At 32.8% G+C, this 22,657-nt stretch overlaps 1 protein-coding gene across 3 annotated transcripts in view; it reads left to right on the forward strand.

Annotated features, from left to right (window-relative positions):
- The window catches only part of PPA2 (inorganic pyrophosphatase 2), an 81,861-nt gene that overhangs the window by 38,276 nt on the left and 20,928 nt on the right, over nucleotides 1-22,657 (forward strand). For all 3 annotated transcript variants that reach the window (XM_055342334.1, XM_055342335.1, XM_055342336.1), the window contains 3 exons: nucleotides 66-192; nucleotides 17,724-17,851; nucleotides 20,647-20,732. In XM_055342334.1, coding sequence (XP_055198309.1) covers nucleotides 66-192; nucleotides 17,724-17,851; nucleotides 20,647-20,732 — 341 coding nt within the window. The remainder of the gene's footprint in view (nucleotides 1-65; nucleotides 193-17,723; nucleotides 17,852-20,646; nucleotides 20,733-22,657) is intronic.

The following is a 22,657-nucleotide window of genomic DNA, read 5'->3' on the forward strand; positions in this document are numbered from 1 at the left end:
TTAATGATATATGAGTAAATTTCTCCAAAGCTTTGCAAAACACTGAATTTCTTTTCTGTTTAAAGGTTCTTTCTTGTGGAGAGGTTATTCCTGTGAAGATCCTTGGAATTTTGGCTCTTATTGATCAGGGTGAAACAGATTGGAAAATAATTGCTATCAATGTGAATGATCCTGAAGCTTCAAAGTTTCATGGTAAGTCTGTAACTTTCTAGAAATAGAAGTAAATAATGTGTCAGCAGAATTCTTAGAATTTAAAAAGCGCATATTCTAAAATACAGTGTGTATATTTGGGAGTTAAATTTATGTGTTTTATTTGTTTTCTCTCCATCCACAGAATATAAAGGGCAGTCCATTATTGTGTCTGAGTTGTGTCATAGTGCTAGGAAGAGCAAGAGAGAAAAGGATATAGGCAGACAGGTGGTATTTCAGACTAAGAAAGTACATTTCCTTCTTCCTTCCATCCATTCCCTCCCTCTTTCTTTTTTCTTTGTTTTTTCTTTAATCTCTTCTTTTGTTCATTTGAGTAACAGGAACTAAGGGGGAAGTGTTCATCAAGCACATAAGCAGTTTCTATATCTAGTTTTGGTCTGGTTGCAAAAATGGGAGGAAAAGGTAACTGCCTTTGACAAAATTTTGATATCTCAGAAATAGTTTTTTATGATAGAGTTGACTTTCTTTGGAGTCAAATGGACCTCAGTTAGAGTTCTGTGCTCCTTCCTACCTGAGTGACTTTGAGTAGATCATTTAACTTTCCTCAATTTCAGTTTGGTCACCTGTAAAGGGAGATAGTTATACCTACTTGTGAGCTTGTTGAAAGAGATGATTTACTTAAAGCATCTGGCTGTCATATATCAAGTGTTGAAAATATGGCCCCTATTATATTATTCTTTGACTCTTTCCCCCCCTATTTTTCTAATCTTTTTTCTTTCAGTTTGATTCTTTTCCAGATTCCTGGTTCCTTCTAGATCTCAATTCTTATTTGGAGAATATACCATTTCTGAATTGACTGAAACTCGTTGATACTTATGTGTTAACCTCTCTTAATTTATGTGCATTTAAAACCTTTTCTTGCACATGGAACAGCCAGAGATTTGATGCCATTCTTGCATGTAATTGAGAAAGGAAAGGGTCTGATAAGGTAAAGTATGAATGACTTGAGGAACAAAACTAAAGCATAAAAACTACAATTAAAATATGAGCCTTGAGTCCATAACCATACAGATTTCTTGTCTGTCTTTTTACACTAGGTTTATTATCATATTTCTCATATGTAAGTGTGTAAGAAGAGTAAAATAGACAAAGTTTTTTTAATGCATTAACTGCTCCTCAGATGAGAACTGATGATGTAATGGTGCAACAGCCAGCCAAAACGAGTCCTCTAATTGATTTGTGATGTAACACACTGAAGTCATGAAACTCTGCTAAAGGATTCCCCCCTTAGGTTGGAAAGGCTGAAAACCTGAATGAAACTATTTGTTAGGTGGAATACACTATTCTTTAGCCCAGTATTGTTGGAGATATGATTTAACATTTTAAACTCACCATATGCAAAGCACTGGTACCTGTTATGTACATATTATTATTCTCAACTTAAAGGTACTTGAGGATTTGAATAACTTGCTCAAGTTTGCACATCCATTAAATAGTAGAACCATAATTTGAACTCATTTTCTGATTAAAAATTCCATGGTCCATCTACAATACTGTAATGAGCAATGCATACTTGATTATAGTAATAAGGTTTCTGTAACTAGCAGTATTGAAACCAGATTACGTAAGGCTAAGTACCTTACCTCCCTCTTGAGTTTCCTAAGGGTTAGAATGAAAAATGTTAACTCTCTTTTGACTTTAATTCTGCTTCTATCCTGAATGGAGATGACTTTGCACTTTGGCATCTTCTAAATTCTTTTGGTGTATATGTTTGTACGAAAATACACGCAGAGATACTGAAGCTTATTTAGGTTGAGGTGACATTAGACTAGAATAATTACAAGAACTTGTTTTGAAAGGAAAAAAAATGACTTTTTTCCATTCTGCTAAAAGGAACACGTTTTCTTCATCATGATAAATACAACAGTGCTTCTTCATAATGTTTTTTAAAATCCTAAAATTAAAAGATTAGATGAGTGTTACTGACATATTTTGCTCTGAAATGGTATGCCGACATTGTGTTTTGTATTTATATCCTAAATGAGTAAGATAGACATAAAAAATGGATATTATTTACTTTAAGGATATTTGCGTATTCACTGTGGGTAGCACCTTAATTAATAACTCTTATATATCTAGATTTTGTAAAGTTAATTTTGTAGTTTTAAGAGTTACAAGTGTTTTATTACTTCCCATTCCTTTCACCTTCACATTATTGTAATATATTCTATGTATCCTTATTGAATTTTCTTTCTCTCATTTTATAGGGACCCAAGTTAAAAATAGATGTAGGTACAAAATAAAAGACTGAAGAAGTTGTAATATAAATATTTTTTTCTTAAATCATGAGTCATAGAATACTAGATGAATACTCCTCCTATGTAGGAGCCTTTATTTTTAATTTAAACTCAAGTTTTGATTTATATTTATCATCTCTCTCAAATGTCATCCAGCTGTTCTCTCAACTATTTCAGACAAAAGAGTTTTTGTTGTCCTGCTTAAGCAAATGTTAATGAACAGAAATCATTCTTCATCTTAACTTTTTTCTTCACTACTTAGCCAGGTATTGTCTATTTTCATTAGCACCTAATAAAGCGGGCATTGGAGAGGATGAGAACAGAGAGATGCTCAGGAACTGCAGGGGTTGAAAGCTTCCTAAATTTGTGAAGGAATTTTTTAAAAGGTCAGTTTATGGGGATCCCTGGGTGGCACAGCGGTTTGGCGCCTGCCTTTGGCCCAGGGCGTGATCCTGGAGACCCGGGATCGAATCCCACGTCGGGCTCCCGGTGCATGGAGCCTGCTTCTCCCTCTGCCTGTGTCTCTGCCTCTCTCTCTCTCTCTCTCTCTCTCTCTCTCTCTCTGACTATCATAAAAAAAAAAAAAGATCAGTTTATGTGACTTGATTACACTATTTAATAGCTTTGTCTTTCAATAATTTATCTACTAAAGGTATGTAACATAATTCAGTAGGAGCTTAAATATTGTAAGCACATAGCTTATTTTATATGATGTTACAGATTAAAAATAGAACCTTGGTAGGGGAGAAGGAGACCTTAGAAATAAATAAAGGAATCATTTCTTGATTTTGAGATAGATGAAATGCTTCATATAACAACGTATGATTTTATTACAGTTAGAGAAAACTGTATATTTGGATTCATATGATTAAATAAATATTAGCTAACAATAATATTAGCTAACAGATGTTAAAATTTTGTTGCTCTTCTCTCTTTACTGTACATCTTGGAAATTTAATACTATTTAATCTTAAATTTGGCAGCATTTAAACATTTTATTATGTGTCCCTTTTAAAATTACAACCATAGGACTTTGGATGACATTTTTAATTGTAAAAATAATCATATACTTAGAAATAAAAAACTCAGAAGTGTAAAAAAAAAAATCAAAAAGTAAAATTCTCCTTCCCACTTCTCACCCTCAGCCTGACTTTTCATAACAACTTCTCTGTTTTTAGTTCTCCTGAGTAGTTGCTTCTCTAAGCATTGTGCTTACACCTCTGTTTCTTAATTTCTGTCTTTTCCCTTTTAACTCAGGTTGCTGCTTTGAAAACTTTGGAATTTAACTTCTTATACTTTTTAAAATTTTGTTACTGTATTTCGTCCTCAATTATCTTAGTAACTCTAAGTATTACACTTTGAGCTCTATTGCTTCATTAATTTTGAACAATAACTTGTGGTTGCCCAGTATAATAATGGGACGTTGAGGTTCTGTACTATTTCTCTGTCGTTTACAGACCAGCTTCTCTGAACTATATGTTAGCTCTATAGTGTCTAAATTTATAATATTTAAATTCTACCCTTTAGTGTTTTTCCTGTTTTATCTCTTGAGTCTGAAAATTGAAAAATAACAACTAGCATTTATAGTCTTTGTGAAATTAGTTACCTCCTTTATCTTATCCTTTTTTTTTTAAAGACTGATTATGGATATAAGAGAACAGCTTGCTGCACAGCGATCATCATGGGGTTTCTTTTCATTGCCCTGGGTTAATCTATTTTTTCTTAAATTCTTTCATGTCCTCTTTTTTGTTGTCCATTTTCATTGTTGGCCAATATACATTTTCCAAAATTTTTACAGAAAATGCGTGGGAGATGGATTTTGAGTCCATACATGTTGAAAATGTCTTTTTTTTTTGTTCACCTTTTCCTTAAATAACTTTAAGATATATAATGCAGTAACTTTAAATATAAATTAGTGTGTATGAATTGATAGTTTTAATCACAAAGGGGTGATATTATAACAGTTTAAACATGTTATCTATATTTCTTGGCATTTTTATTAGATAGATCAACAGAGGGAAAGATTAAAACCATGTAGGAAAGGGTGGCTGTCTGGAATTTTTTTTAGTTCTGTAGTTTCCTGATGATGTGTATAATACAGAAATTTTTAGAGAATTTTTATACATTTTCATGGTTACTTAGACATTTAAAAAAACAAATTCCTCTTGTTAATTTCCACTACCTTAAGAAAAATAAACTGTTTTTTGACATGAGAAGTACCTATTTTTTTGAGAACAAAGAAATCTGTTCTAATTTATAGACAGTATGTCCTTCCATATTTCCATATATATTTTTATATTAATTCACTTAATTTATGATTCTGCAAGGAAGTTTTAGGGTTGTTTTACTATGAAATAACTTCTTTGATCCAAATTAACATGTGCAGTCCTACTAAAGACTATAATATCCTGTTTTAATATTTATAGTTTTTAACTTTGACATGACTAAACTAAAACTAGCTATTGCGTCAGAAAACATGTTTCAGTTAGAAGAAGCTGTAGTTGCTGGCTACATTTCTATAAATTTAATCTTATTATTTAAATCTTGAAGTTTTGCCTTTTGAAACAGGAGTAGCCACTGTGAAAATCTAAAAATAGTCTCAGTAACATTCAAAAACAAATTCCTTGTACTCTTTGTTAGAAAATCAGTCACTTTGGCTTGCTCATTAACACTCGAAGAGCACTAAGACCATTTAATACACTGTAATTAGGTTCCAAGCTCTAATGCTCTTAATGGAACTTTAATGGCCTGAAAGAGTTAATAAGATTCCCAGGGCACCTAAATTGTTACTAGGGAATGCCTTGGCCATTAGGAATAATAGTGCTTGGTTATGGAATAACCCAAGTTCAGAACTTTTTTTTTTTTTTTCTTCAAGTTCAGAACCTTTTAAGAAGATTGAAATGCTATGGCATGTGTAATTTTTCCTTCGGTTAAATTAACCACCTTCTATAATATAAAGCTTCACAGATTCACCAAACAGATGTTTGAGTCTCTTCAGACTCACTTCAGTGATGCCTAAGGACTTTATGTCAGGTGAAGTAACATCATAGGAGGTAATTTAGGCCTAGAAGCTACTTCAGCTTACAGAGTGTTAAAGATTTCTTTTGTTTGGTCTTTAAATAAATGAAAACTATTGTCTGTTGTCCTATTTTTAAATGTTGCTTGTTCAGTGATATTACAGTTTTATAAAATGAAAAATTAGAAAACAAAAATTGAAATCAGAACAATTATATTGATGTAGATACATTCTAGGATGAATAAATTGCATGAGTAAAAAAATTATTTAAAATGAGTCTGTTGGGAATCTTCCAAAGTTCACATTGTACTTATCTTAGAATTATTAGAATTTATATGTATTTCCTATATGTAGATTTTCAGTCTACGTTAAGAAAAAATCTAAAAGTCAAATAAAACTACTAGTTTCTTTTGAGTCTTTTAAGGCAATAATAATAAACATGTGAAAACCAAATCTGGCTCAAATTTTCATCTGCTAAATGAACATCTAGTGTCCCTGTAATCATTATTTTAAAAGTAAGCAAATTAACATGGTGTTTGATTTCCTTCCTTTCTAAAACACAATTTAATACTGTTATTTGGGGGGAAAATAGACAATAGCATAGAAATCTTGAAGGAAAATATTTGTGTTTACCTTTATAACCAGAAAGAATAGAGTTCAGTTTGCTTTTCTTTGCATGTAGTCTTTGGTACAGAAAGAGGCTGGCATGTCACCATTGACATTATAAAATTCTCTAACATTTCTGCAACAATTCCTGCATGTCTTAGTAACTATTCTGAGTGCTTCTTCTGGCATATCAGTTTAATGTTTATGCAAGCTCAAGCAAAATGTGTTCTCACCCCCTTTTTCTTCAGGTTAAGAAACTGAGGCACTAAGAGGAGAGGGGGAGGTTGGGTTAGTAACTTGTCTGAAGTCCTAGAGGGAGCCACTGGAATCCACTTGGGTTCCAGAGCTGATGCTGTATCCCACCACCCCTCCCACTGTATCCCACTGGGGTAGTTGAGTGTATCTGTGGCCTTGGACAGTGTTGCTTTCTGGGAGAACTGACCATTTGCTCTTAAATAATTTCAGCATCACTGGGATACCTATGATTAGAGGTCCCAATTTAAAAAAAATGGCTTTTTTTGATCTTCATTCCTTTAATTTCATTAATTGGTACACCTTAATAGGCATGGGTGTGTAGGGATGGGGAGTGGGAGGAGGCAGTTTGGGGAATAGTGATAAATTGGGTGAAATGTACTATAATTAAGAATAAAATTACTGGGAGTCTCTTCTTTTTTAAAACCTTGACCTCTTCCAGTGCTTGTTAAGTTTTAGTCATATTCCTGTGATGTGGTGAAGAGTAGGAAGGGCCTAAATTCTAAAATCCTCTCTTGTGTAAGTTATCTGACCTTGGAAATGTCATGTAATCTCTGGGAGCTTTAGTTTCTTCATCTCTAAAGGTGTAGGATTGATCCTCTAATTGGTAAATGATTCATAGTGCTTTTCCCATCTCTAAATTTCAGTTGTTCTAGGAAATATTTTTAATTCATTATTTTTAGCCTTTCTTCTTTAAAGTAGAAACACCTAATTAAATTATCTTCAAAGATAATGCTGAAGGAAACAGCTTAAATTAAAGGATTATGAGATAGATTTCTTGGAGATATTGGCACATCCTTTTTTTTTTTTTTTTTTTTAAGATTTTATTTATTTGAGGGATCCCTGGGTGGTGCAGCGGTTTGGCGCCTGCCTTTGGCCCAGGGCGCGATCCTGGAGACCCGGGATCGAATCCCACGTTGGGCTCCCAGTGCATGGAGCCTGCTTCTCTCTCTGCCTATGTCTCTGCCTCTCTCTCTTTCTCTCTCTGTGACTATCATAAATAAATTAAAAAAAAATTAAAAAAAAAGATTTTATTTATTTGAGAGAGAGAGAGTGCATGAGCAGGAGGGTGGGGGACAGAGGGAAAAGCAGATTCCTTGCTGAGCAGGGGTCTTTACCTGGGGCTCAGTCTCAGGACCCTGAGATCAAGACCTGAGCTTAGGCAACACTTAACCAAATGACCCAACCCAGGCACCTAGCACATCTTTAAGTACTCTAGGGTAGCTCTTATATGATGGAGCTGGAACTTCTTTAGAGATCTTTCCAACCCAAAACCTGAGCTTTTAGCCCGTTTGTTACGTGCTTCAAAGGTTAGATTAGAAAAATATTGAATTTCTGCTATGTACAAGGTTGGTTTTTATTTTACTGTATATATAAAGTTTCTTGTGAAATGGCAATTAATATTTACATTTTTGGAAAAAATCTGCCAGTTCTTCTCCAGGTTTTGCTGATACAATACAAATTGGCCTTTGTGAAGAATTACCTTGTTACGTATTACTTATTTCGATGTGCGTTAATTTCCATTTTTTTCTTGATATTAATATATATATATATGTATATAGTTTAGTACAGGTGTTGATAAGAGTAGAATGGGGTAATGGAGAAGGAAAGGTCAGAATGTGGTTTACTCTCCCTCAATCTGTGTACTCTTTAGCACAGATGTGTAGAGCAGTGTGGAAAACAAAATCTTTTACAGATCTGAGTAAACAGAAACTATTCAAACTATTAATTCACTGAGAGCCTGTATTGGTGATATAGAAAATACAGTGAGTGTTATGCAATGGAACTGTTGTTTCTTTTGCATGTGGATAAGATACCAGAAACATACATTCTTGCTTCCCACAGGTTTTGTTTAGAGGCCAGTTGCGCACATATTTCACTCTTGGAATGAGAGCTTTGTGCATTTTGCTCATTTCCTTTGTAAGATCTCATAGAATCAGAAACTCCCCCCCCCCTTTTTTTTTTAAACCCTCTCTGGACAAAATTTCAAGCATGTGACTCTTTCCTAGTGTCTTTCTTTACAAGCAAAGGGATATGGCATTACATTTATGTTACTGTTTTTTTTTTTTTAAGATTTTGTTTATTCATGAGAGACACAGAGAGGTAGAGACATAGGCAGAGGGAGAAGTCTCACTGTTTTGCCAATCTGATAGATGAAAAATGTATCTTGTTTTAATTTTGCATTATTCTACTTAATGCTGGGATCGAGTGTCTTTTTCATATATTTATTGGCTATTTGTATCTTCCTTTCTGTGAATTGCCTATGCATACTACTCATCATTTTTTTTATTGAGTTGATATATTCTTCTGATATATGGAAATTCCTTGGATATTTTGAAATCTAATATTTTATTATTTAGGTTGCAAATATTTTTCCCCATCTGCAGAAAAACTGTTGCCTTTGGCTTCTAGACATTTCGATTTTGATGTGTTCCATTTTATCTATCATTTTTATATATGACTTTAACATTTTGATTCTTATTTAGGGATTTCTTACCCCTTGGTCAGAAAGATGTTTTTCTTTTTATTCTTTTGTATTTTAATTTACTTTTTTACAGTTGGATCTTTAATTTATATGGAATTTATTTTACTTTTTCTATATGTATAATTTTCCCATCACTACTTAGCAGAAAAATCTGTTCTCTTCCCATGAAATGTCTCCTTTATCATGTATTGCATTCTTATTTATACAAAGAGTCTGTTTCTGGATTCTGTTTAGTGTCAGTGATCTATTTCTGTGCCAGTGCCATATCATGTTAATTATTATAGCCTCTTAATAAAATATTTACAAGGCAAATCTTTTGTTCTACTTTTTCAGACTTGTTTTGGTTTTTCTTATGCTTTATTCTGTGCAAATTTTGGAATCAGGTTGTCAAGGACTTCTGCTGTCTTTAAGATACTAAGTGTTTGCATCAATGAGTATATTGATATATTTCACAATTTATTCAGCCTTTCTTTTATTTCTTTTAGTAAAGTACTTGTAGATTACTGTGAAGATCTGTGTCTAGGAATTTAATACTGATTTTTCCATTACAAAAGCTTGGTACAGCACCTGACATATTATAGGTGCTCAACAATTTTTTAAAGTTGATGAATAAATGAATGTATACATATACTTGATAAAAAGATGAATGTGTTGAGCAATGTCTGAAAATAACTCCAGAATAGGTGAATTTTCACTTATTTTAAAGGGAGAAAATGTTTATAGTTAAAATCCTGGAATTTTTAATGACTGCAGTTTTACTTCTTTGGAGTAATGTATACATTTCTATACCTGTAGATATGTAGTCTTTGCTCAGTGCTTTGGAGATTCATGTGTATTGCTGTGTGTAATCCGTAGTTTGCTCCATTTGGTTGCTGAATTGTGTTCCATTGTATAGATATACTACAGTTCATTCATCTCCTTGATGGAAATATGGATTTCCAGTTTGGGGCTCATACAAATAAAGTTTCTATGAACATTTAAATGTAAGTCTTTGTGTGAGCATATGTTTTCATTTCTCTTAGGGAAATATCTGGGAATAGGGTTACTAGGTCATATGATAATTACATGCTTAACATGGTGAGAAACTATTAAACTGTTTACCAAAGTGGCTGTATCATTTTGCACTTTTACCAGCGGTTGTATGAGAGATCTGATTGCTCTCAGAACCTTTGTCCATCTTTGTCTTAAATAGTAAAATGTCTTTTAAAGAAACTAGAAGAAACACACGCACGTTATTTTTTTTCTTACATTTATCCACATATTTGCCAAGTCCACACCCATATATTTTGTTACAGAGTAAGAAGCTGAAGATCTATAGTTTCCATTTGGTGTCATTTACCTTCAACTTGAAGACTTCAGCATTTTTTTGTAGTACAGTTCTGCTGATGACGAATTCTCTCCATTTCATCAATCTTATATTGTCTTTTCTTACCTTTTTTTTTTTTTTTGTTTTTCAAGATTTTATTTATTTATTCATGAGAGACACAGAAACATAGGCATAGGGAGACATCCCCACAGGGAGCCTGATGCAGAACTCTATCCCAGGACCCCTGGGATCACAGTCTGAGCCAAAGGCAAACACTCAACCACTGAGCCACCCAGGTGCCCCTCTGTTCTTGCGTTTGTTTTGGAAGTGTAGTTTCACTAGATACAGAATTTTGAGTTAAAGGGATTTTTGTAAAGGTGTTCCATTTTCTTTTGGTCTCCACTGTTTCTGATGAGAAATCAGTAGTTAATGTATTGTTACCCAGTATATAATATAATGTTTTTCTAAGATTATTTTAAAGATTTTCTCCTGTTTTTGGATTTCAGCAGTTTCTTCTGTGATAAGGTGTCATTTCTTTTATATTTATGCTGCTTAAGGTATACTGAACTTTGTGAATCTATGGGTTCATGTTTTTACCACATTTGGGTAATTATTTGCCATAATTTTGTTTTACTCCGTTCTCCATCTTTATTCTGAGATTCCTAATACACATATTTTAGACTACTTTTTAATTAATTCACAGGTCACTTAAGTTTCTCGTATGTCTTTACAGTCTTTATTCCTTACTATTCTTCAGACATGATAATTTTTATTGTTTTTATTTTCTACTTCTGTGATTTTGTTTTTTTGGCCATATCCAAGTTCTATTAAACTCCTCTGATTTTTCATTTCATACACTCCCTCATTTGGTTCTTTTTTTCAGATAGTTTTATAATTTTCCCCCTTAACTGAAATTTCCACTTGTTCAATGCATCATAACCATATTTTTTTGAAAGTCCTTGAACATATTTGTTAAAAATACTTTAAAATCCTCATTTGCATGGGTCATCTGAGGATTGATTTCTCTTGACTTTTTTTCTTGATTAGTAGTCCCAGAAATATTCTAGTATGTGCAATAAATCATATGGTCATCTTGCTTTTACCTGAGGTATTTTTGTTCCATATTGAGTCTTCAGGGTGCTTATCTTGTTTTTGAGTATTTTTGGTTTTCAATTTTTGTGTTTTCTGTCTTGGTGTAGGTAAACCTGAGGGAATATGTTGAAACATACTTTCTCATCTTTGTCAGAGGGTTCTGTTTTCTGTAAAGAGAAATGCTTCAGAAAGTTAGGCATTGTTTTTAATTATTGATAATTTGGTTAATGTACTTGAACTGAGTGAGTCTCATTTAAAAAATGATTGTTTAAATTTAACTTAAACATGGTAGAAATGAAAAAACTTTGTAAAAACTAAACTGCAGTAATACTAGAAATAAAAGTAAATGTGTCATTAAATAGGAAATTAATTACAAATTCATTTGGGGCCTGACCTTTAACATAAGGAAAAGCACGTTTGTAGAAAAGTGTTATGATTAGGTATGCTATGTGTATGTGTGTGTATGTCCAGATGCCTTTTATGTTATTTTTAGTGCTTGTTTACAGTGTTTATATCTGTGCCTAGCTACATTCTCCGTAGAGTTACACACATTAAACCTAAAGTAACTGTCAGTATTAATGAAAATATATCTAATAGTTTTCTAAATTAATTCATGTTTATTAGTTTATTTTTGAGCATGTAAGGCTCTGGGTTTATCTGTAAATATAACTTTGCTTGCATTATATGGAAAAGGTTTCAGGGGATTGAAAGGATGATAATATTTCTTAAGAATTAGCCCTTATTTTTTATTTAATGATTTTTAATATGTTGTCTTATTTAATCCTCACAACAAGGTTAATTTTCTCCATTTTGTTTTTGAGGAAACACACAGACTAATATATTTTCCCAAGATGATGCAATATGGGAGTGCCAGAACTGGAGTTTGAACTTAGTGCCCTCTGATTCCAAATGGGATGTTTTTCCTTGATTACTTTATTCTTATAAACTTTGAGGGTTTTTTTTTTTTTTTTTAACAGATTTTGTTTATTTGACAGAGAACAGAGAGCATAAGTGAAGGGAACAACAAAGGGAGAGGGGGAAGCAGACTCCCCAGTGAGCAGGGAGCCTGATATGGGGCTTGATCCCAGAACCCTGGGATCATGAACTGAGCCTAAGGCTGAAGCTTCACTGACAGCCACCCAGTCACCCCAACTTTGTTCTTATTTTCATCATTTTCTGAATATTCTTCGATTTTTTATTATTTTCTTTTGGGCCAAAAAAGTTGTTGATGTCCTTCCTTCTTTCTTTCTTTCTTTCTTTTTTTTTTTAAAGATTTTATTTACTCATGAGAGACACAGAGAGAGGGGCAGAGGGAGAAGCAGGCTCCTCATGGGGAGCCTGATCTGGGACCTGATACTGGGATCAGGATCTGAGCCGAAAGCAGATGCTCAACCACTGAGCAACCTGGGTCCCCCCAAAAAGGTTTTTGTTAATAGCAGAGAATATGGTTTTTGGTTGTTTTTAGTATCCAACTTTTAATTATACAAAAAATTGAGTAGACTGGGTGTGGTTCTTTTTTGGTAGGCAAGAGAGTTATTTAAAACTTTTTATTGTTGATCTTCAGATTTATTATATTTGCTTACTGGGTGCGTTGTCCTCGTTTTCTCATGCTTAAAATTTCTTAAAGTTCTGTTTGTTTTTAATGCGTAATCACTTTTAAAGTTCATCGTTGCTTTAATATGTCTCGATTAAAAATATCTCATGCTTTAAGTATTTCTCTCTCACTCTTGATGAGCTGTCTATGAAATGAACCTTATCAGCTCAATTTTTTCACGTCTTTTACAGCATTTATTTCTGAAATCTGGGTAAAATTGAAGTCTTGGCATGTACATGTGACTAGAAATTCCCCCTTGTGTGAAAGAGTTATGTTTTTAGCTTAAAAAGAACAGAAGAAACTTCAATTCACAAACCTCTTTTATTTTTTCCTTTTTGTTTGGTAGATCACAATTTGTGATATTCTTTTAGGTTTTAGAAACAAGTGAATTTGTTTATACTGAAAAGAAATCTGATTATATGAAAAGTATACCAGTGTCTCTGATGAAGGAAAGATGTCATGAAGATTGCTTTAAAAAAGTATCAAGTGTTAGAATCCTTTCATGTCTACAGAGGGAGAATGATAGGCTTTGACTAAGATATTTTAAATTAATTTCTGTGCTTTTATAAATTCCTAAACCAAAATTAGTTAAAAGCAAATTAAACTGGAGAGCACTGAACTTGGAAAAGCCAATTTGAACATTAAAATGTATTTATCATATTGCATCATCTTGTTTTGCTTTATAGCTGGCACTTAATAAAGAAATTTATAAATTTTTTAATGGATTTACATAGAACTATGCTTATTTATAAATTATGTACCTTAGTTTTAATATAAAAATTCTCTTAAGGAAACTCCATATAATCTTTGTTAATTAAACTTTCAAGTTTGGAAACAGCTTTGTTATAAAGTAAATAGTGCTGTACACTACTTGTAGAAGCTTAAAAAAAAGCTTTTATGAAGCTTTTAAAAAACAAAGGTGATAATAGATGACTGCTTTTAATTGTACTGTAATTTAGATTATTACTTAATTTTGCCTTTTTAGCTCTTGGATACTTTAAATTTTACGTAATTTTATTTTCTTTCATTGGCAGTTCCTCTCGGTTCTCATTCCTAAAAATAACTGAAATTGACCATTTGTCACCACCTCTATGCAACTGTTTATTTAGGGCCTTGTCATATTTCATCTTCATGTATACTCTCTGCAGCCTGTTGCTGGATTTGCTGCTTCCACTTTTTCCTCTATGCAGTCTTTTCCCTACACAGCAAAAAGAATGATCTTCATAAAACCTGTACTTCTCAGCCCAGAGCCCTTAAATGGCTTCTCATCTCAAAGGACTCCCTTCATAGCTGGCCTGTGGCTGCTTCTCTCATCTCATCTCCTAGCACTCTTTCTTCACTGTGCTCTGAACACAGGGCTTTCTTACTGTCTACCTTAAACATTTTAGGAACACTCATACCTCACTTCCTATCTTCCTCCTAGGACTCCTCCTCTTCTAGATATTTGAATGAGTTATTCCCACACTCTATCCAAGATTTTGCTAAAATATATCTTATCAGAAATCCTGTTTCCTCACTTGCAGAGCAATCTAAATACATAATTGTGGATTTTTATGTGTTTTTCTCATCTTCAACTATTTTTTTTATTCAGGCCTAGTTTGTCAGCAGATATTTTTAGCAACTTGTCTTATTGAATTCTTTCAAGACAAACTAATTTTACAGAAACAAAATCTTTTTTGTATTGGTAAAAATCATTGCCTTATATAATATCTTACTAATTCTCATAATTATAATGACTGATACAGTTGGCATAAATGCTTTGGGAATAAACATATCTGATAGATGATAAAGCTAAAACTTAACTGGTACAACGTATAGGCTTCATTCAAGAGTTGTCTAACAGACTCAACCTACAGACCACTGTGGACACAGTCAGAATATATTACAGAAGTGGAAAGCCTTTGTTAATCATCTGGGGAGCTGATCAAATAGATCTCAGTTAAAAGAGTTTGATTTTTAATTAAAAACAAACTGAAATAAATTTAGCACGATTATATAAAACAACTCTTCTATATTATTCTGATTTTATTGTTGGGTTAGTTCATCTTGAAAATACATTGTATAATTATTATAATAGACCATGTAAAGTTAACTCCCAAGAATGGGAATAAATGACTCCTAGAGAATTGTAGCTTTTCATAATATATATTGTAACAAATACATCTAATGAATAATTCTGGAAATGGATGAAAGTGATGGTTATACAACATTGTGGATATGCCTAATGCCACTGAATTGTACTTTTAAAAATTATGATAAGGTTTAAGTTATGTATATTTTGCCACAATAAATATAAAACCTAAAAATAAATTTATACTTATATTCTTTTAACATAAAGAAAACCTGTGACAGTATAACTGTATAGTATAGAAGAAAAAATAATCCATGGACTTAGAAGACTTGTATTTATATAATACTAATTATGCCATGAATATATTGGCTACATTTTGGCAAGTCTTTCACATTTTCTTAGTTGTAGTTTTCTTATATTTAATATGAATGTACTTCTCAGTTCTGTTTTATGAAGAACAAATGAGGACTTTAAACTGTAAATCAGTTTATAGATTGTAGGTATAACTTTTCATATTTTCAGAATAATTAATTGAAGTGACTATTGGTATTGGGTAAGACTTGGCTTGAGGCATTTGCTGTTGAAGTTTTTAAAATATTTAAGCTGCATATTTTGAATTTTGGGTTTTTTTTTTTTTTTTTTGCATGAAAATACAGCTATTTTTTTCCCCAGGTTGTGATTGAGAATGAAATGTTTATCTTATGTTTGGAGAGTCTCATTGGGCAGTATTCAGTTTTCAGGGTTTCTGTTATTGGTCTCTTTTCCTAACAAGCCCTCATCATAATGTCTGAAAAGAAACCCCCTAAGCCAAGATAGATTTTGGATAACTTAGCTTCTCCTTTCTTTTTTGAAGTCACTTTTTTTTTTTTTACTTTTACAAAAAAAAAAAAAAAAGGAACGACCAGTAGATTGGGTAAGGTACAATGATAAAGTCATAAATCAGAATTAAATAATAGAAAATTATTATTTTGAACAATGATTAAATTGATTTTCTGATGGTTCACCTTTAGTGAACTAAAAGATTGTTTTTCTCTCTAAGAAAACAATGAGGAACTTAGAAAATTTGGAGGAACTTAGTTAATGTAAGAGCTATTTTGCAAAAATACAGAATGTGGGAAAATGATCACTAGACAGCTCACTTTAGAAAGAAGCACTTTTAATAATCCTATAACAAGAAAATAAGAATTTGAAGAGGAAACAGTGTATATTAAGTGAAATACATATTGAGTGTTCTCTTTTGATCTTGACAAAGAACTCTGTGACTTAAGATACAATGTATAATACTAAAAAGATCTTAGTCTTAGAATTCACTATTTTAAACATCTTCCATTACTTAAAAAGTATGTATTGACTATGATTGAGTAGATGTGCCCTGTGTTCAGTTTCAAGTGGTTATTTTTTCCCTTAGTTGTACTATTTCTCCTATTTGCCCCAGAATTACTGTAAATAGATGTCTGGCCCATTGATGTATTTTAAAATTTTAAATTTGAGTGCCTTTAGACAGCATACTCAATCTTCTGTTTACCATGGTTTCTACCATTTTTGTGCTCTCAGCCTTTCCACACTAATTTCACTTACGTGAAATATCTGTGTTCTGGAGACATACGTAACTCTTACTGAACCTTTACATAACAGGCAAAAGGCAAACATTAAAAGCAAAATGATAGTTCTTGTCTAACTCATGCCTACAAAATGCTTACCTTTCTCTATTATGCTTAGTGAGGGGATTCCTGCAAGACTTGGGTGGGCAAGTCTGAAATCAGTGATCTTTAAATTATCGCAGTGCATTGTGTCATCTCCTATTTTTACAAGTTTCTAATTTTTCAAGTGCTGTCAAGTCTGTTATAATATATTGTGCATAAAGGACTACTAAATTTCCAAGTAAGTCAGTCTGACAGAGAGTAAAGACTGCTAGTTTTATTCTAGGTATTCTGCATGTTTTTTGAATTGATATTTATTGGAAGGGATACATTTCTTGGAGACTTCTTTCGGGGAAGGGTCTATTATTACTACACTAATATTTCCAATTATATTTAAAAGAATGTTCTCAAAATGTGATGGTTGAGCTGCTTCTGTTATAATAGAACTTAAAAATAAATCCTGGAAATCATTACAGAATTTGAAATGAAAAACTGAACCATCCAGATACCACTGTTTAAATTTGCTGTGTTTGCATTCTCTTTCGTACTCTGCTTTATTTTTCTTCATCAGACTTTTCACTACCTAACATTGTATATTTGTTTCTCTGTTTGTCTCTTCCTACTATATAAAACCATGAGATTAGGGGCTTATTTCTGTTTACTCTTTTACTTACCTGCTTAAAACAATGTCTGACACATAATGAGAAACTTACTAAGTATTTGGTGTGTAAGTATGTAAAATCCTTCTCATCTGACTTTAGTATGTTCTCCTTTGGGGACTGTCCTATCCATTTTATCTTCAGTGGTCCTTTAGCTTAATATTTCTGAAACACGTCCTGATGTAACTTACCTTACTCTTAAGCCTTCCGTTGCTCACAGAATGTCATAAGTCCTTAAGTATCTCTCACTTTATCTTACTACATTGCTATTTGTTGTCTCTTTAATTAGACCTCTGAACTTCTTGAAAAACTATGTTGTCTTCATCTCCTTATCTACCTAACATAGTATCTGAAGGTGCTTAAGAAATGTTTGTAGAATGAAGAAGTAATATATTTACATAGGAAAAAAGTCTCAAGTCCAGAGGCGGTGTGATACATGTTGATTATTATGCTGCAAGTTAGCCATAAAGGTGGACTCCCTCAGTCCAGTGTTCTACCATTAATAAGAATGAATTTCAGTTTTTAACAGAAAGTATCTTGTTTCTTCACTTGCAGATATTGATGATGTTAAGAAGTACAAACCAGGTTACTTGGAAGCTACGCTTAATTGGTTTAGATTTTATAAGGTGCCAGAAGGAAAACCAGAAAACCAGTTTGCTTTCAATGGAGAATTCAAAAACAAGGTAAAGATAATGATCTTTATTATAAAACGTACCTTGTGATGATTCTTTGATACTTCTTTAGGTTTGCGAGGCTTTCTTAAGTGAATATTTGTATATAACATAACAAAAGTGCTTTATATGACTCTAATGACATTATTTTACCTTGTGGTGCTTGTATGATACTTGAAGTTTGTGAGAGTTTCTTATGTGAGTATTTGTATATAACATGGTAACAAAAGTGCTCTATACTGACTAATATTTAAGGGCATTATTTTATCATATTTATTTAAAAGGATTTTTTTTTCAGGAGATGTAAGTGAATCAGTAACACTTGATACATATGTGTATTCATCTCTTTATTGATAACTCCTTCATCTCAGAAAATGAAGGATTTCTATTATCAGTCTAACTGCAAATTGTGTATGAAGAAGAAGAACCTTCCGTTTACTATTCTGGACAGGAGAAAGTTACTTACCATAATGTAAATCCAAAGAGGGCTTCCCCCTTAAGTGTACATTCTACCATTTCTGACTTAAGCTGTTTAACAATTAGGAAAGCACTTGAATTATGTTACTGTCATAGGATTTTTCTATTAGAATACTACAAAATTACCATGAAGTGTTCTAATGTGACACAAATGGAGAAAATGGGCCAAAGACATCAAGTCTAAGGCATAGAATATTTTTTTTTTAAAGATTTTATTTATTCATGATAGAGACACAGAAAGAGAGAGGGGCAGAGACACAGGCAGAGGGAGAAGCAGGCTCCATGCAGGGAGCCCGACATGGGACTTGATCCCGGGTCTCCAGGATTATGCCCTGGGCCAAAGGCAGGCGCTAAACCACTGAGCCACCCAGGGATCCCCGACATAGAATATTTTTTAAAAAATTATCACCACTATATAAATTACATTATGTATACCCCAACATTTAAGTGGGTACTCGTAAGTAATACATGTTTTGTAAGTAAAATGAGCCATGTTAATGGAAACTTACAAATTATAATAAATATTTTGCTATATAAGAATTTATTGCTTGACTTAGTATTTTTGAAAAGGCACATTAAAAGAAGCCTTAAGATTTTGAGGGGTTTGTCTAAGATTTATTCAATGTGGTTATAAAACTCTTATTTTCAATTGGATACTCTTACTTAAAAGTAAAATATTGAAAATTTATAAGATAAATTGTATTTTTATCTTTTTTTCCTGTAAAAAATGTTGTATTTTGTATTTGAGCTCTTTCTGCCTCAGGATATGATTGCTAAATCATGAATTTATAGAGTCAGGTGGTTTAGGAGTTGATGGGTTTTGGTGTTTTGTTTTGTTTTGTTTGCTTGGTTTTGATAAATATTAATTCTTTCTGAATGAAGACTAGATCATTTATACAACCTAATTTTTAGAGCATAATCATCTTATGCATTGGTTTTTACCACTTCTGTTTAAAATACTGTGCCTATCTCAGGAAAATTAAGTTGTATCTTTTCACCATCTTTGAAAAGATGATTCCTGTGCTATCTAGATTTTTCCTCCTGACCTCTTTAAGCAAGTACTGGGAAAGTGATTCTAAATAATCATATTTATCTGAATGATTTGGTTAAAAATATTTTCTTATATTATCTGGACAATATTGTCTTTTTTATCCCACATCTTGGCTGGGACTCCCCAACATGACCTCACTGAGCCATACTTGTTCATCTCCAGCAACTAGAGAGCTGAGAGAGCTTTTTTTTCAGCAGTAAATTTCTCATTATTATTACATCTTGGTTCCTTTGGAACCAAGGATTTTCTTCACTTCTTAGCATGTGTTGTCAATTAAGGAGAAAGGAGGTAGTATGAATTAGTTAATATATAAAGGACTCTTATTAAGGAAAATTAGAAAATTAGCAATCTTTGGAGGTAAAAAAACAAAAGAATATACTGCTTTAATAAGTGTTCCTTTAGACACACTTAAGAGGTATATATTGTTGATTTTGCATTTGGGGACATTATATGAATTTATACCAAGAAAATATTTGAGAATGATAAATGCCTTTAGACAGTGGATACTCTAAAATGACTATGCAGTTAGATTGCAGTTTTGATGATGATGAAATTAATAGGTTTATGCTTACTTACAGGCAAGGGACTAGCCTAAGCACTTTGCATACAGATTATCCTTTCAAGAGCTGGATAATTTATTTATTTATTTTAAAGATTTTGTTTATTCATGAGAGACACAGTGAGAGAGGCAGAGACATAGGCAGAGGGAGAAGCAGGCTCCTCGAGGGGAGCCCCATATAGGACTCAATCCCAGGACTCTGGAGCCATACCCTGAGCTGAAGGCAGACGCTTCACCACCCAGACATCCCTCAACCGCTGGATAACTTAAATCAGGTGTTGGCAACTTTTTCTGTAAAGTACTAGATAGTAAATATTTTAGACTTTGTAGGCCATATGGTCTCTGTCACAACTACTCACCTCTGCCATTATAGTGCTAAAGCAGTCATAGGCTGTGCACAAATGAGTGGGCATGATTGTGTTCAGTGAACTTTATTTACAAAAATTGGTGGTGAGTTAGATTTGGCCTACAGGCCCTAGTTTGACAATCCCAACTATAAATTATCTTCATTACCTTCCATTTGTAGATAAAGAAGTTAAGACTTAGGGAGATTAAGTAATTTGCTCAAAAGTAACAGCTGGTAAATAAGGGTGCCAGAATTTATACTCAGGTTTGCCTGACTCCAGAGCTCATGTTCTTAAAAATAAGGTGTCATAGTGAGAATAGTTCCATGTTAGTATAATGATGTGATCTTTATGTCCGTTTTTGGTTTGGAACTAGGCTTTTGCTCTTGATGTTATTAAATCTACTCATGAATGCTGGAAAGCATTGCTTATGAAGAAGTGTGATGGAGGAGCTATAAAGTGGTAAGAATTTGTCTTTTCTATGTGATGTTACTTTGTTATTAATGCCACTAGACAGCCGTATTACACTAGTCAGATCTGATTTTTTTAAAAAGAGAATTGCAGTTTTTTTTTCCGTTAAAAAAAAAATACAGAGTACAAATATGGAAAGTAATACCAAGTGCTGCACACTATGAAACTAGGAATTGGCATTGTCCCGTTTCCCAAGGGATTTATAGTTTAGTAGGGGATACTGTTGAGTAAAAAGACATTTTAATTATAATACACTGTGATATGTGCAAAGATGGAGTAGAAAAATTAGCATTTTTAAATATGCTATATGTAAACATAGTTATTTTAATTATGTGTAACTACCACTTCATTTCTTAACAAAATAGTAATAAACCTTTTTTTCCAACATGATATGGATCACTAGCTGATTAATGAAAGGGAGTCAAATGATAGTAACATATACGCAAACATTTTATTCTCTTTTAAAACCATTAAGTATATATTTATTTACCCTTTGGATAAGGCCTTATCTATATAGTTTCCAAATAAATTGTATATATTCTAACATAATATAGAATAGAAAACCAAGATAAGATCATCTAATCCTTAAACTCTTATAGTTAAACCCTTACAGATTTTTAGGTTCTTTTTTCTAAACTTTCTTTACAGTTATCTTAAGCCACACCTACTTTGACACCAAGTTATTATAGTCACCTTTATCGAGGTTTTTTTTTTTTAGCCTTAGTAGTTTTACAGCCTACTTAGTGTTCATAGAATCTGTTCTCTTTCCACACTCCCTTCTTTGATGAGCATAATTACTGCTTAAATTATGAAAGTAACAAGGGCAACTCACTTAAACAGGTTTAGAAACAAAAACGATGAACTCCTGGTAAGCCTAACTATAGGAAGCAAATATTCTTAGTCATTCTGTAGAGTACTACCCAACTTCATTGTCGTCTTCTCTGAATCAGGAGAAATTGGGAAGCTATTCACTCTTCAACAAATACTGATTCGAGAGTCTGTTGCCAGTCACTGTACTGATACTAGGATTATTGCTGTGACTACAATAAATAGAGTCTCTGCCCTTTTGGAACATGAAGTCTGGGAATCAAGAGAGACATTAAAGAAATCATTAGAATAGGGATGCCAGGGTAGCTCAGTTAAGTGTTCAGCTCTTGATTTCAACTCAGCTCATGATTTGAGGGTTGTGAGACTGAGCCCTGCTTGGGGTTCTACACTGAGCGCAGTGTCTGCTTGAGATTCTCTGTCTCCCTCTCCTTTTGCCTCTCCCTGCCTCTACTCACACACTTGCTCTGTCTTTCCAATAAATGAATGAATGAATGAATGAATGAATGAATGAATGAATGAATGAATAATAGAATAACCAGGCAAATAGTCTCAAGAAATAATATATCCATGTCACTGAGATGTTAATCTTGTCTACACATAAATGTTTAGTCATTATACCTTCAGATTCTGTTCCGTTGTAAGCTCAAGTAACACTGTCAACTCATTGATCTTCTTTCTTCTTACTGCTTATGTAGACCACTGTTTCTTTCAGCATAATCTTAAAATTTAGGTGATTGTTTCTAATTTAAGTAATACAATTTATTAACAACAAAACTTGAGTATAACTGAATACCTTCTAATTCTGACTATCCTAGAAATTAGTAGACCTAGCTATTCTTTATGATATTCTAAGATATTCTAAGTCAAATATTCATGTGGTCCTAGGATTGACTCCCACATCAGGTTCCCTACCGGGAGCCTGCTTCTCCCTCTGCCAATGTCTCTGCCTCACTCTCTGTATCTCTCATGAATAAATAAAATCTTAAAAAAAAAAGAAAGAAATCAGAAATGTACTGTTCATTTTGCCAGTTTCACTAACCATTTATTATTCTGACCCATTTATTTTCCAAGTTTTTCACGTTTTCAAT

Source organism: Nyctereutes procyonoides, unplaced genomic scaffold, assembly GCF_905146905.1.
Source record: "Nyctereutes procyonoides isolate TBG_1078 unplaced genomic scaffold, NYPRO_anot_genome, whole genome shotgun sequence".
Lineage (NCBI taxonomy): Eukaryota > Metazoa > Chordata > Mammalia > Carnivora > Canidae > Nyctereutes > Nyctereutes procyonoides.